The sequence below is a fragment of the Opisthorchis viverrini genome, assembly GCF_000715545.1.
Source record: "Opisthorchis viverrini unplaced genomic scaffold opera_v5_32, whole genome shotgun sequence".
In the NCBI taxonomy this organism is placed as follows: domain Eukaryota; kingdom Metazoa; phylum Platyhelminthes; class Trematoda; order Opisthorchiida; family Opisthorchiidae; genus Opisthorchis; species Opisthorchis viverrini.
In genome coordinates, this window is record NW_008751687.1 from 879,924 (window position 1) to 896,354 (window position 16,431).

Consider the following 16,431-nt stretch of genomic DNA (forward strand, 5'->3'; position numbering starts at 1 on the left):
ATCTCTGGTCCGTCGCGTTCTGGCAATACCCAATCAAGTCAGCAGAATGTCCAGAAGAAGAAGAAGCCGTCATCCCCATGCTGGCACTGCGGGGCTTGGCACTTTGTCAGGCTGTGCCCTTACAAACAGCATCGATGCCGACAATGCAAGACCGTGGGTCACAAAGACGGATACTGCAAGGCACGCCCAACCAGCACATCCCACGGTGCCTCCAAGCAGCAACCACGCCCGCAGAACTCCAAGCAGGTGGGCTCCGCTTTGAGCCTGCTTGCAACATTTCAAGTCAGTGCCCCGTCTCATCGGAAGTTCCTCACAGTCCTGGTCAACGGACGTCCGGTCCGATTGCAGTTGGAAACTGCGTCAGACATTACTATCATATCGGAGAAGCTTTGGAATACGCTTGGGCGACCACCTATCCGACACTCATCCAGAACCGCCATCGGTGCGTGTGGCGGTGAACTGCGGCTTTCCGGAGAACTGCAATCCTGTGTCTTATTCAAAGGAGCGACATTCACTGGGTCATTTTATGTGGCCGCTGCCGAACTGAGCCTTCTTGGCCTTGATTGGTTCGAATTTTCACGTCGACATTCTACCATTCGTGAGTGAACACGGACCCAAAGTCAAGCAGCGGCGTGAACCTCCTTGTAACCTAAAGACTGCCACCATTTTCGATGGGATTTAACTTCACACTTTTAGCGAGCCGATCCACACTGATGATGTTACCACATCTCCTGTGTTGCAACGTTCGTACACTGGGGGTTCAAGTCGGTTTCTTAAACTTGAAATTGACGGTATGCTTCCCCCACATAGTGGTCCAGATGGATTTCCCTTAAGCGAAACCTTCAACGACCAGAATAGTTTGGCCACCTTGAATAAAGAAGAACCAAGGACCGGTTGGCTGACTGCTTCGAACAACACTTATCTTGGCCACCAACTACCACTCATGTGGAACATACAGCAAGTGTAGAACACTTCACAGTAAACGTGGAATTCCTTATGGCCTTGGAGGTTTACGACTACATATGTTCTCTCAAGAGCCGAGCTTCTGGTCCGGATGACCTCCCATCCGCTTTGTTGAGAGGGCTGTGAAGTCCTTAAGCAGCACTTGTATAACCCGTTTCCCTGCCCCAGACAACTGAAGAAAGTCGGTGATTGTGTCCATTTTCAAAAAAGGGGCTCATAGAGAATGTGCCAACCACGGGCGGTCAGCTTGACCTAGATCGTAACGAGACTGCTGGCGTCACTTGCTTCGTCGCCTTATGGTGACTCGTGGAACACTGGCTCGAGAGCAGCAAGCGGGATTTCGGCCTGGAAGGAGTTGAGTTGACCAAGTTCTTCCACTCCGTCAGGTGTTAGAGCAACGCTATACGTACAAACGACCCTCAATTCTAGTATCCTTAGATTTCCAAAACGCATTCGCCTATGTTGACCTGTCCTTGGCACCCTTGCCCATCACGGAATGCCCCGGAAGTTTATGAACATAATACGATCTTTGTCTTCTCATACTTCTAGACATGTGAGAGTATACGGAGAGCTCTCCAGAAGCTTTCTTACATAAAGCAGCCCACTATATCCATTCCTGTTTAGCTTCGCGATCAACGAGATAATGAAACGACCGCTGGAAGGTCCTTAGAACTCCGGTGTTCAAATAGCCTGTGAAGAAAACCTTGTTGATCTCGAACATGTAGACGACATCGTTTTAATCTTCGAAAGAGGGCGCAACTGTTTTCAGATGAACTGACCAAAGTCACCCCGTCCTTTGATATGCACTTTGCACCCACCAAATGTAGGGTCATGGCTCCTATATATGCAGTCACTGAACACGCAACTTACAATCCAGGGAGAGGCACTGGAAGTTGTGGAGCGTTTAACGTATCTTGCAAGCTGTATTAGTTCCTACTGTATTATGACGGATGAGGTCAATGCGCGAATCTCCAGGGCTCGGGTCGCGTTTGCTAATTTGAGACACCTATGGCATCAAAGTGGTGTATCCCTGAACCTCAAGGAACGTGTGTATAAAGCTACAGTGTGGATTGTTTTGTTGTATGGATGTGAGACTCGGCCTATTCGAGCAGGGAAACTGAAACGTTTTCAGGTGTTCGACAATCACTGTCTCAGAACCATAGCTCGTGTGGGTTGGAGTCGGCGTATCCGTAACGAGGCAGTAAGGGAGCGAATTTTCGGTTATGCAACAGGCACTTCCATTGAAGAATATGAACAGCACCAGAAGGTGCATTGGTTGGGACATGTGTTGCGTATGCTTAGCCATCGTTTTTCGAAGAAAGGGCTGTTTTCGATGCCCAATTCAGTGTCGGAAGCAGGGAGGTGGACAATCCTTGACCTGACAGAAGGGTATGAAGGAGACTACGAAAAGTTTGGGTGCTGTGGGTGCCACTCGCTGACCAGGTTAGGAACAGTGTGATCCCCGCTGCGCCTGGTTGGAGGCGCTGTAAGATATGGCCGCTCATCGATGTCATTGGCGCCCTTTTTGTCATTTTCTATTCAGGTTGCCTGAATGGGTGTTTGGATATGTAGTCACCTCGGAATGATTATAGTAAGCTATCACTAAGTCCCTTCCCCATCCACCTTTATTCTTCTCTTCATAACAAGGCTTTCAAATAAGTCATGGTTGTACGGCAGTGAAGCATCGGTGTTGAACACTGATGTCACGCTGTCATGATTATGGCGATGAAGTACGCATCTGAATTATCAGAATCTCACCCTTTTTATTCCAGTCGTCGAAGTCTGGCGATTTTGTTCGATGCGAGACATCCAATCTTACGTTTACGTATAGAGGAGAGTCTGAACTTGCTATTGACCGTAGGCCGAGACCGGGTCCTGAAGGTAAGTAGTTTGTAATAGATACACTTTCAGCACTCTGCCTGCAGACCGGTTGAAGCGAGTGACGTTTGATTACTCATACCGTTTATACAAATGAGTATTTCTTATTTGCGGCTTAGACTGATTCGGCTTTGTGCTTGACTTGACGTTAGTGAAACAGCCCATGTCCCCCAGAACTAATATCAGACCGTGCGCACTGATCCGCCCCGAACGAATTTTGCATGATCTACTGACATTGCCTGGATAACTGTCTCGGCTACCGGCGGATCTATTCTCACTAGATGCCTTTTTCAACCGCTAAGGAAAGGGGCTTAGGAAGCTTATATCACTGATCCCAAAATCAGAAAATGCATTTCCTCTTGCGGTTACCATCCCCTTGGATCGGATCTCCAATTTGAGACAAATCTTCGATTAACGACACTGTCATTCGAGAACATCATACATCCAGCCTGTTGATTTTAGCATGTTCTTATTATAAAACATTCCCTCAAACTCACAGAACAGTCACCATCCGACTCCACATCTACGGGTACCCTCAATATACGGTTCTGCCTCCATTTCCTACATCGGCAAACGAAACTGTAAACGGTGGCATCTGCTGATGACGATGTCGGCCTTCGTGTTCCTACGGTCACAAGCTGCTATTCAGTGTCGCTCATGCTTTTTTGCATTTCATTCTTTGGACTTGTTGATTAGGCCGTCAAGGACACCATGTTTTTTACCGTTCTCACCGCCGCTCAAAAACAGTGTGATCTTATGCTATTTTTACCAGTTGCGTACACACTTAGCTACAGGAGACCTGCAGCTTTTTCACATTTTAGATTGGAGGATATTTTGACCCTGTGAATTTAGTGTGGCAGCCTCGTCGCCAGGAATCCTGTTTCATTCCCACTACTATACGTGCTGTAAAACCTTTCAGCGCATTCGATGTCTTGTAGTATTCTGCCCGAGGCGCTTTTCGCGTTCGCACTGCCGATAATCTCTACTAACTCTGATTGAATAAACTCATCACTTTTGCTGCTCCAGCAATGGAAAATACTTGCAAACCTGACTTCTGGTAAACGTGGTAGGACATAAATTATTTTGACCTAGACTACATAGCTACTGGCTACCGTCGTTGTCCTGTTCGGAATGCTGAAAGGTCGTCGATCCTGGGTACCAGATCATATTTTAACACTCCTAATGTCTTAGACCCTCATATCTGAAGCTCGTGCCATAAAGTTCAAGTGTGGCCTCAAAAAGTGGTTTTCCCATCTGTTGAAAATTTATGCATTATGAGCCAATCAGACTAACGTAAATTAGAGTGTAGGTGAACATCACTTCTGCAGTTCTCCGAGTGACGGATGTCAAGTCAGGCTCATGGCTGATAGTGACTAGCGTCCGTTTCGTAGTTCTCCATGCCTAATACAGTTAACCTGATGTAATAGGCCATACCAGCTTGATGCGTAATCCGTTCTTTGATATCGTAATTTGCAGCCATCGTTTACCGTATGTATCCAGTCTGCGTATGTGTGCATATTTTGAACCAAATACACGTTGCCACAGATACTCCATGATCAGTCATCCCTTACGTGCTCTCATCCGTTGCTTTTTTTCTCAGGTCTGGGACATAAAACCATTTGCTTGAAAAAAGTTTTGTTCGTACCCTTGTCTCTGGATTCACGAGTGAATCATCTTGGTGATGCAGAACATGATCTGATTCTCGCCCTAATCGGTCACCGTAGCCATTTGGTTTATTCAGCCATAACAGATTCCATGTGACTTCTCAATGCGCGACCGGTCATTGCGATTTGATTATGTAAATACATGTGTGTTTTGTATACCCCGGGTTGACTTTAGGCTTTGCCTTTCCGCGTTTTCATTGTCCAATGCTCTCCTGGGACCTGTTTTTGTCATTTCTATCTCTTTTTCCCTTCTGTTATTGTCAGTTGACCAAATGGCTCTGAATTAACTCTTCTGTCCTATTGACTTATCGCTTTGGCTTTTGTCGGTTAATCAATCTCTCTAGCGATTGTTGAGCACAGTGCGTTTAGTCCAGGTTGGACCTCTCCATATCGATGTAACAGGAACTGGTCGTCTGATTCAAAGTTCGCACGCCAAGCGGTCACTTGTGCGTATGGTGTATGCCAACGCACCTGTTATTTATTGGTTTTCTGCACGTCGTCAAGCCTTCAACCATTGTTGAATGATGAGAAAATTGCTCTCAACTTTTCATGATCCTCATAGAAGACCGTGGGCTTAATACCGGGGTTTTGTACCTATCAGCGGGTCGAATCATGCCAAATCCAGGCCACGAGCTGGAGATAGCTCAGCGGTTAAGATGCGAAATTACTGACCTGAAGGTGCATGTTTCGAATCCACCCCGGCATCTCGACTGCTCCAGTTCAGGCTTGAACAATCTTGCAGTATCCCATCCCTCGTGCTTCCTTGCGGTAGCACTGCAGCTGGTCATTAAAAGGGTGTTTGAGGTGAATGATTAAGTCCAAACTCGACGAAACGTGCAGTGGGCTGTCCTCCAACCGTTACCACATTTGTGTTATTTTCATCCTTCAGAACCACAAGTCCGCTACTTCATAACTACAGAACATGCTTTGAGGCTCATGAAAAGCTATGAAAAATTATCTCACAAGTACTGCTGTCATCTTGAATCTCTGGCTATCATAAGTCTGGTTTTTCGAATGTGGCTACTGACGGTGACTTGTGCAAAGTATTTTGTCAGTTCGTTGCACTAATCTCAAACAGATAAACGTACTATACTCGGAAAGTTGTCAATGCTTCGATTGTGTTTCATGTCACCTGTGTCCCTAGCATTCAAAACATTGGAGTTTGGGTTCGCCATTTTTCACAATGAACTCATAATCTGCACGTGACCACACACTACACCTTCAGCCTGTTTACGGTTTGTCCACAATGAAGAAGCACACGTGCACAGTAGACATTCTCATTTTCTGTCGTCAGCCAAGGCTGTTGCCCGCTAAAATTTCAGCCTATGGGTGTAGGAGCAGCTGTTGGCTTACTACGCGCTATTACCATGTTAACTGTACCGCTCGTCACGCAGTAACGTGTCAAAAACGAATGGCTCGAGTTCTTTGGATCCGCCTAGTGCGTGCTTCACAACGTAAAAAGGGACTATCCAAAATAGTTATCGTAAACCCGAATTAGCTGTTTTATAGCTATCAGTGAGACCAGGCAGCACACCATCGTTACGCATCAGGCGTGACTAAACTTTACGAATGCCGTTTGGTGCACTTGCATTTCGTAATTGATTGACTTGTCATTCGTAGTGGTCTCAAAGAGGCTTAGAGGTATACTTGACTTTTTTTGGCCAAACCACTACATTTGAGATTGAGGAATCAGGAGCGTAGGGCTTATATCCGAGTTTCTGTCAACCTTGTGTTATATTTGAAGACGAAGTTGTACGCGATCGGCGAATTACACTCATTTGCAAGTTACTTTGTTAGCGGGATACTCAGCCGAATCCCAATCGAACCTGTCTTTTACGATATTCAACTGCACAAAACCACCTCACAATTCAGTTGTTACGATATTCATGATGACATGATATGCTTCAGTGTTCGAGTAGAACATGGGGAAATTTGGAAACTGCATACCTGACGACCCCAAGAAGGACGAAGCCACTCGTGGGCTGTTGAAGGGTTCTCACTAGCCTTGTGCGTAGTTTCCATTGAGGAAAAAATCTCTGATATTATAGCAACCGTAACATGGGACGATCTTTGTGCAACATTTTCAGCTGGAGAATAGCATGAACGGGGGATTCAGCTGGACTTCGATTGAGTCTCTCGTTAAGACCAGGTGGGTGTGCGAATGAGTATGTGTATCAAATTTCGTACAATTTGGTGTACAAGTAGGACGCAACGTTAATTGAAACTCGAAGACTGCTCCTAACTGATGAGTCTGAAGAAGGCCGAAACCACTCGTAGGCTGTATAAATTTCAGAGACCTCGAAAATAGCGTTGTGTTGAGGACTGGAAGCGTTGCTTTGTGTACCAAGTCCTTCCGCGACTTTCAGAAACGGATATTTCTGAAACAGTGATATCGAGCTGGATTTTGGAAGAACTCCACTCACCCCTCTGTTTTATCGACATTGATTTTTGAAGGTGAACCCTGATTCTCGTCAACTAGAAGATATGCTCGAACACAAGCCAGTGAATCACTGAATCTTTGATTTGCTTTACATGTCAATTGTTAGTGAAAACGCATGTGTGCATCCTTTCGGCTTATGTTGAGGTAGCTCGTGGACAGACGGTTAACTGTTCAAACTACGAGCCAGGTCGCAGGTCCGATGTCCTCTGGATGTTCATTAGGTGCACACTGTTGATGCTTCCATATGAGGACGAAACACCTATACAGTCGTGCTCGGCTTTTCAACATAGATTGACCTCACTTCTCACAGTTTTTAAGTAGTCCAGAAAAGGGTCAATTTCACCCAATAGGGTGTTGTGCACACATTCCCAAGATAGGATCCGTGTTGAATTGTCTACTGGAACCCAGATGACCGACAGCAAATCACGTGATAGCCGCATGGAAACCTCAATAACTTAAGGAACGCCCGGTAGCCTCGTCACGGTGCTGGTTAGATAGTCGGTTATACACGAGAACGTCGATCGATGGGCTGCAGGTGTCGCAAGACAAAGGGGATGCAGGCACCATTGCCGTCAAAACTTGGGTGATACCGAACGTGGAAGAGACTCATGCAACAGCGCCGACTACACAAGCTGAGGTGATTAATCTGGGATAGGGTCATCGATCGAGTACGACGCTGTATGGAGAGTATGGTTGTAGCAACAATGTAGTTGCGCGCATTATCATTTCAATGGTCGGCGATGTCCGGCCGGCATATCCTTAAGAAAAACCGTTATAAATTAAACTTTCCGTTGAAATGAATTAAGAAGTGGACAGATCACATTACCTTAGTGAAGCATTTATGTTCCCGGCATACAGTCGTAACCACCATCACGTTCTCAAGAGTTAGTCAATTAACCTTTCAAACCTGTTTGCGATACTACTTGAGGTTGCCCTAATCTCTTTCAGTGGACAGTTTCACAATTCCCCCAACAAGAAAGTGGGGAGACCCGGCTCCGACAATCTTGGCAGGCAGTTTCAAATGATCTACTGATTTCCGGACGTTTTGCTCAGATAGTTAGATAGGCTTCCGGCACAGAGCAGTGGAGCACCTTCCTTCTAAAACCGAGACAACACTGTTTCTCTCATCGCCTTCGGTTGTGTAATTACTTGAAATTGTAGAAGGCGGATGTTTGAGGCCAAGAGAAACAGCAATTGAACGACATCTCTCCAGTACGTTATACAAAAAGGAGCAAACGCATCTAATAGTTTTGGCGGCAAAAAATCTGTCCAGTCAGTTTTGCCTTATATTGAACGAGTGAGACGGGTAACAACATGGGATACATTCGGACCGAAACGCTGCTGTGAAAGGCTATCTACTGTGTAAAAAGGCCTCGTAAAAAAAGGGTGGAAAATGCATAGCTGCGGTCCGAACATCGGGAACAGAGAAGCGCCAAATTCCCTAATCGCTATGCTGCAGTTTCTGTGATAGATAAACTATCAAAACTCCAAAATCCGCTTCTCTGAAATATGCTCTTCGAATTTCACATCTACTTCATGGAGAAAATCATACCCACAAAGATGGTTCATTAAAGGGGTTGAAAGGACCAGGAAAATAGACGCATAGGACGAATGTATTGCCCGGTTCTCGGGCGAGTTGACCGATTCGTATGGAAGAGCGAATCCCAACAGAGCTACAGCAGATTTTGGATAAATAAGCGGAACAGGGTGAAGTTTAGTAAGCGTCCAAAAGTTTTACGCAACATTGTGTAATTTCGGCACGCATAAAACGACTGGCGTGACATTGTCGTAAGACCAGAAAGTGGAAAGTTAGTGAGCGTATGGGAAAATAAGTGCTTAATGATTGAACAAGCACAAGTTCAAAATGGTGAATCAGAAAGTGGAATGTATACAGTGAAACGGGTCTTCCTACAGAGCGTCAAGACCTAGGCTGGTGAGTACCATTTCAACACCTGCATCCTAAATTCTGCGCCTATCCTAGATCACCTCGCAGATAAAGCCAACCGGATGGTTGGATGCTTAGATTTGACAGTGATAAGAGAATTCATTTAGTGGGATGTGCTGAGCATTTATCATTGACAAGGGCAAATTCTTGACCATTTCTGTTTAGTAAACACTTGTTCAAACTTGTCCGACGGAATCAAGCTTGTCTATTAGGAAGCGTCATCATCATCATTGTCAGCTAAAATAACCGCGTGCAGTGGTTGTAGCTGCCGCAGTTTTGTTCACCGATGATTTTTGGGGGTGGGGGGATAGGTAGCCGCGCATTGCAGGCGGGAGCTGAAAAATTGGTGCATAAATCCAGCACTGTCAGTGGACTGTCAAGTGGGGGGGATGGAAAAGAAGCTATGCATTGAAGACAATAGCCTTGATGCACGATTGCCATTGAGGGCGCGACTGGGCCATGTCTGACAATGTCTCCAGCCATTGATGTAGCCCGTCTCGGGGTCCCCATCCAGGAAGACGGCAGTGACCAGCGCAGCTGAGTTTGCTGGTATTGGTTTTCATACTTCACTGCCAAGTCATTGTTTGACCGCCTCTGGTTGTTGTGCGAAACGAGCCCTTTGAGGAATTCGGTCGGCTGTCATACGCAACACGTGACCAAACCAGCGCAACCTATGCAGTGTGATCAGTTCTTCTATCGAAGGTGAGTTATTTCTCCTGAATACCATTTGACGTACTTCAGAATTCCTGATCCGATGTTCCCACCAGATTCCGGCAATTCTCCGAAGACATCGATGGTCAAACACTGAGAGTCTTTTGACGTTGCTAATTTGTAGTTGGGTTGCTAATAGGTATACATTTGTCATATCCATGCTGGTGAATGATTTGCATATAAGTAAAGCAAAAGTAAAGTAAAGAGGAGCTAGCAGTCAACAATATATGCAACAGAACCTAGTGGCGAATCACGTTCGTCTTCCAAAAATTATTTTTACTTATTTATTTAAGTGTCCTGACAGGCTTGTTTCAGATCACCATTTCTAATTACCAAATCTACTAAATCCAGTTTCGTCAAGAGTACACAATAAGATTAGTGGCCATTTCCAAGGTTTCCGAACGTTGGAGACCTAGTTCACACTGGGCCGAATACCGGTTAGTAACTTTTGCAGCCAACTGTGTTGAATGCATTGTACTGATTGAACGGGTTGATCAACCTACTGATGTGTCATCAATCTAGGTTGACGAGTCCAGAACATTCAACGTCAATTCAAGATAAGTGACCAATCCCCGGGTAATCCTGGGCCGCTTGAAACAAGTGTTTACGATAGAACCAAAGCGAGTAGGGAAGTATTAATAGGATCCTCCAAGCGTGGCTGAAGATAAACGCTGTTTATGAACCAAATCCGGTTGAATGTTGAATATCAGTTGCAGCAGACAGAGCTTGTAACCAACAAACCATAAGCTATCGAGCCGGATGAACCAAACCAATACATTTTCGACCGTGGGGATGAATATTTCCGGACCAACCACCTCTTGTTTTTTTTTCACGGAAAAACGTGCTATTGATGTGTCACTCACCACGCCCAACTTATTTTATCACGTCTGACTAGTCGTACTTTTTCAGTATCGAGTTAAGTTCAGTGTGAACAAATACGGGACCGATGTAGAGAGAACGGTGACGAGAATATTACCGCACGCGAAAAAATGCAACCAGGTGTGTTTGCCACAAGTTGCGTTTTCGCCTGGGTATTTTCAGTGAGCAGCTTTCAGCAGGTTGAAAGGCCTCCGGTAGCCTGAACGTCAAATCCGCTTAACCGCGGTCCCCATCATGCTAAAACGAGCACCGATAGTTCTTTCCCTTATTCGACCGTCTCATGAGGCCTGATTGCACTTCGTAATTGTAACCATCAAGCGTGTGGGTATTTACAAGTGTGACTCTATTATTGGAATAATTATATGCTGTAAAAATCCCTCCAAAATAGCCCACCTAGAGAGAGGTAGGCTGCCTCTCAGAGGATGCCGCTCACCAGGTCGTGACCGACGGGGGCTGCTGATATATACCTTAAACGGCGACACCTCTTTGAGAGTTACTGCACTTACCGATCTTCTGATGCAAGCAGGTCCCTAAATTTATCGAATTTATAGCATCCGTGTTTGTTGGAGTTTACTTCGAAGCAGAATGCAAATGATGTGGGAAAAGTAAGACGTATCACCTGTGCGTTAGTGATCAAACAGTCCCAATATACCGACGATAATATAACTGAGTCCAAAGACAATTTTCCTCAAACTCTGGTTGTTAAATACACTGTTTGCAAACGGCAAAACCGTGAGGAAAGACAATGTCATGATATTAATCCGAAAATCAAGTTACTTTAACAGTAACAAGTTGGCGAAAGCCACCGTGCATCTCCGGCCGGGTGACTAAGCGCTATCAGAGTAGCAGATTTCTCAACTCTTCGGTTATTAGTAAGCAAAGAGCACCAACAGGAATAACAGTTATTTGATTGTAAAACCCTTTCAGCGTCTAGCTGCTAGGCTACTCGAAGGAAACGAGAGGGATGCTCAAGACCAGATAAAGCAGTAGAGATGCAGGGATTGGGTTTGAACCACGGATCTTCCAGTCAGTAATTTCGCGCCTAACAACTGAGCTATCTCGAGCTCAAACAAAAGAAATCTCGCTTATTCATGTGACGCTATTTTGTATTACGTGTAGAGCACGAAAACGTGTTGCATAAGTAGCCTGAGTGGCAATTGTGAAATGTACCAGTCATCAAATGGGCAGTCGAGCAGAAATCCTCATTGAGCTCAGCCGAAATCCATCAGAACCCAAAACAATGCGCAGTGCTCGTTAAGGATTAGAATGATGTCTGGATGCTACTTCCAGTTATTCGGAATGCACAACGATTTTGTACCACAAAGCTCCTAAGAAAGCTCGAAATCTCCAAGTATCGAGTCGTGAGATACTCAACGACGATCATCCAGCTGCAGCACCCTTCCGGTGCATAGCTGCTATGCCACTCAAGTGAGGCAATAGGGCTAAGTCAGGCTGCCGAAGCCCAGAAAAGAGCAGTCGAGATGCCGAGGTTGGACATACATGTTGGGAACTTTTCTCTTTAACCCAGCAGCAATCTCGAACTTACGAGAAACCTGCTATTTGCGCTTGAGGAACATCGAGGCAGGTTTCACAAATGTGAAGACGATGGCCGGTCCGTTCATTTAGGACTATAGACAACATTATATGCATGTTCTGTACGCTGGAAACAATCAGTAAAGATGAACGTATTAGATACCCTCATACAAGCTGGAATGGATATAAAGTATGACACTTTTGGTGAACTACCCACTGAAAAGTTTCCCTGACTAAATACATAAAAAGGAATTCCAACAGCCCTCCGAAATAGCTGTTCAACAGATCACCCATTCTTTACTGAGAAAAAGAAAACAAATGAGAAAGCGGGGTTTATTGCACTGTACACTTTAATATTCTCAAATCATGTAGCTACTATTGCGTGCGGCCGGATACTTGATGCTACCTCGCAAAACTAGGCCAGGAAACACAGTATATAAGACGCTGGTGAGCAAATTCCCTGTCCAACGTAGTCCCATTTAAAGGAAGAAAAGTTGGTGTTCCGAAACGTAATATAACGGATGAGGGTAAATTGTCAAGATGTTGCAGATTCTTCCGAACATAGTCCACGGCTTGTTCCAGTTGGCCAAGTGTGGTTGTTGGGGACGAGACAAACAAGTTGCGCCACAAAGCAACAGATAAATGAGTATCGGAGTGTGCCAAGAAGCCTTCGTCGTAGGCGAGAATTGCACCAAAAAATTGCATCCGGAAGGCAGTAATATGCCAGTGGTGTCTGCGTAAAATCTTGAACGTACGCAGTCGGGGTTTCAAATCTAACCAGAAGAGCTACAACAATAGGGGTGAAACGGGTTAACTTACATTGACAAACGGCCGCTTCAGAAGTTGACCCTCGATCCCTTCCTGCCGCAAACGTACCAAGCATAGCCACATGTGCAAAGTCGTTAGGGAAAACCATGACTGAAATGTGTCCGGTAGACCTAGCGTCTCTACAAATTCCTCAAATACGGGATATTCGGCACACACTGCAAACATATTCTCTCCAGCAGCAGTCAACTGAGTCGTTGGGTACCGAAGGTCGCCAAATCCCAGGCGATATTTGGCTTTATCATAAAGGTTGGGTACAATCACATTCGGCTTGGCCAGCTTGAGTGACCGATAGGGTATCCTCGAAGGAATCAGTCTAGTTAGCGTTTTTGGAGTAAACATCGGTGATGGCCAATAAAAACAAAAAGTTAGTGGATTTCTAAGCCGTACTAAACTGGACTGGAGAAGTGGCGATACACGCGTACTCTCATGCGGTCCTTCCGTTTATACCGCAACTCGGCAAAGGACCTGTAAAACATAGAAACAACTCCAATAAATGTAGATGTAAAGAAGTACATTAATAATAGTAATCCGACAGCGGGGACTATTCGGTTCGTCAGAACCATTACCGTCATCTTCAACAACACACACTGATATGAGCCCCGACTCATGAGCAACACATAACTTCAGGGAAGCACTGGTAGGTTGGATAAGTCAAGCTTGACAGAAGCATTCATGAAGTCAGGAACAGGTTTGAACAACGAAAATATCGGCGCTGGATTTAAGACCTGAGCTAACCCGATTACCACAAACTCGACTAGTGAGTTTCAACGGCTATGAGCAAACTCGGATAACGACCATGCCTGAGCTCAAAAGCATCCGAGTGATTTGTTTTCGCTTCTTCAAAGTAGTCTAACCTGTCGACCCCTAGAAGTACAAAAAATTGTTCAGCTGTAACACCCTCCGAGTACCTAGCTGTCATGCCACCCGAAGGAAACACGAAGGCTGAGGTACTGCCAGGTCGCCCAAGTCTGGATAGGGAAAATATGCAGAGGTCGGGTTCGAACCACAAACCCTTCGTTCAGTAACTTCGCGCTCTAACCACTTGAGCCATTTCACCCTCTCTAGAACTACAAACGAGTATCGAATTGGAAGTTAACAAGATTATATGCACGGTTGAAAGCACTGCTTTGGGCTAATATACGTCTGAAGTTACAAAACTGCCCGTGAATTCAGAGTGACATGCACTAGTTTCTTCTGACAAGATCTACTGGATTGGGGATTTGTCCAACCCCTATAGGTGGCACTCTGTCCTGCCCCCACCAACCATAGTATCAATCGAGTTTTTCGACCCCAAATCGTGCACTCAAGTGCAGCAGTTCCAGACTACAATGTTAGTCGAGGAGATGACAGTCACATGTTGGAGGAGACGACCCGATCGATCCATTTACGTCGAAATTGTTCCGTTTATGCGGTGTAGCAGCGACTCAGTGGCAGTAACTCGTTAACCTTCAATTTTTCATTTGCACCGCAACAGACTCTACTCAACTCCACTACCGTTTATCGTGAACATCGCAAATGTGGGGGGCAATGGTTAGTTGGCTTGCTGATTGTGGAAATCTCCATTACGTCTATACTGCATAGCAAAACTTAGTTTAATCTACGGAATCTACGGTTGAGCCACGATGTTTTTGTGAGCACTGCAAACACAGGCTACTGTTGTCATTATTGGTGAATCCCGTTCGATTGGCTCAGATGCACCAATTTATTCGCTGGCAGTCCCACTTTTAGCCAATGGCTCTCAACCTGTTTTACACAACACCCTCTTTTCGGTAAGCTGCGAAAGACTATTCCTACTCTAAGTTTTCCTGACACGAAACAAAATATCTTAAGATATGGGAAGACTATTCGTGAGGTGCGCACTGCTGATGGTTCCCAATAATAACGAAACTGCTGTACAGTGCTTCTCGGCTTTCCATGGTTGACTGACTTCACTTAGGAGGAAACCTCGAACTAAATGATGGCCATCACACCAAACAAGATAAGCGAGGGATTCGATGTATGAATCATTGGTCTTATGAACAGACTTTGTCAAGGTCGAATTATGTTGCGTAACACGTCCAACCCCTTTGCCGAGGTATAAAGACCGTATACAGTATGTGATGTTCATTCAATCACTGATCAGGTCACCGTTTTTTGTTGTCGGAATACCAGCAGGCATGTACCAGCAGGTATGTACGGCAGTGAAGCATCGGTGTTCAACACTGATGTCATGCTGTCGATGATTGATTGATTGGTTGAGCAGGCTCTATCTGCGTAGGTTGATGACGCTATGATGAAGGATATGGATATCTTGGATCACAGACAGACTGGAACTTACTGTGGTGTGGCGGTTTGTGTGCCTCTCTGAACCATTAAGCCATACTGAGTGGTGTCCAAGTGACAGTCTCTCATACGAGGTTTGTCAATGGTTAGAGGTCTGACTAAGTCTACTGGCACCACAAGTAGGGGGTCGGAGCATGTGTGGTGACATATCCTAGTGATGCACTTGTATTTCTCGCCAAACACCGCTGCCTTGTGGTCAGGCTTTTAAGCCAAAAGCTTTGGTAGAGGACCCTAATCGTCTTCCAGCCTAGGTGTGGGCACCCTGGCAGTATCCTAACCCACATACAGCCATGGACTGAATTGCAGCGGACTGACACTTGATTCGTTCGGCCAGTTTTCTGAAGCCACTTGTATGCAAAACCATCAGGGACCGGAACGGCTGTCTGGTTTCCAGCAAAGGAGGAATTTTGGACCAATGTGCACAATACTTCGAACATCAATTCAGTTGGAGACCTGATGCCTCCAGCCCGGGCTACTGGCCTTCAACGGAAACGTGCACTGTACCCATGGGACCCCCTGTTTCAAGAGTTGAGTGGTTCCAACTCGATATTAGGAAGGCAGAACAGAAGGACGTAACGTACGCAATAATCGCCCAATAAGGATGGTTGGTATGCACCCCAACTGCGACAAACGATTTTGTAGAAGAAATGAAAGCTGTAGTGGTTATGGGGTCACTTACCACTCTGTTGCGTAGATTATATTGATGACTACGACGTTGTCCTGTAAAAATATCCAAGTGGTTTCCTGAGTAGACATTGGAACGAGATGACGAAGCATCGTCATTGAGCCAGATTTCGGTTTCTGGATACACACGGTAGACCGATGGTGTAGGGTGATGATTCTTCTGTTCGGCGACATGCGCTGAATCCAATTCTGCGTCGGAAAGGTCGGATATCATACTGTTGCCTTCAGGAGCCAAGCGGCGTACAGAAAATTCCATGCTTGTCATCTTGATGTACTGTGTGGGCATGGGCCGAGCTGGTCCAAGTGGTTAGAGTGCGAATTTACTGAGCGGAAGGTCCATGATTCGGAACCGACCTCTGCCTGTCGACTTTCCCTGTCTAGGCTTGGGCAACCAGGCAACCGTGCAACCTTCGGGTGGCATGGCAGCTGAGCACCAAAAGGGTGCTACGGCTGAACAATTTATGATTATACGAATGTGGGCATACCGCAAATTACAGCAGATAAGTTACACTTCCCTACCAGTGGGTTTTATTTAGAGGCTCGATTGTTGCGTTTTAAAAGGATCGGCCCAGGGACAGTAATCC

General features: G+C 45.6%; 2 protein-coding genes across 2 annotated transcripts in view; one reads left to right on the forward strand and one right to left on the reverse strand.

The window, feature by feature from the left end:
* Positions 1–4,799, forward strand: part of T265_02516 (hypothetical protein) — a gene marked incomplete at both ends in the record, with an annotated part of 31,184 nt that extends 26,385 nt beyond the window's left edge. Inside the window, 2 exons of the mRNA XM_009166779.1 lie at positions 2,736–2,844; positions 4,442–4,799. Of these exons, the coding sequence (XP_009165043.1) occupies positions 2,736–2,844; positions 4,442–4,468 (136 nt within the window). The remainder of the gene's footprint in view (positions 1–2,735; positions 2,845–4,441) is intronic.
* Positions 4,800–12,340: 7,541 nt separating this feature from the next.
* Positions 12,341–16,112, reverse strand: T265_02517 (hypothetical protein; the record flags this gene model as incomplete). The annotated part of the gene is made up of 2 exons (XM_009166780.1): positions 12,341–13,306; positions 15,843–16,112. One exon carries the CDS (start codon positions 12,927–12,929, stop codon positions 12,549–12,551), a length of 381 nt encoding a protein of 126 aa, XP_009165044.1.
* Between the last annotated feature and the right edge of the window lie 319 nt (positions 16,113–16,431).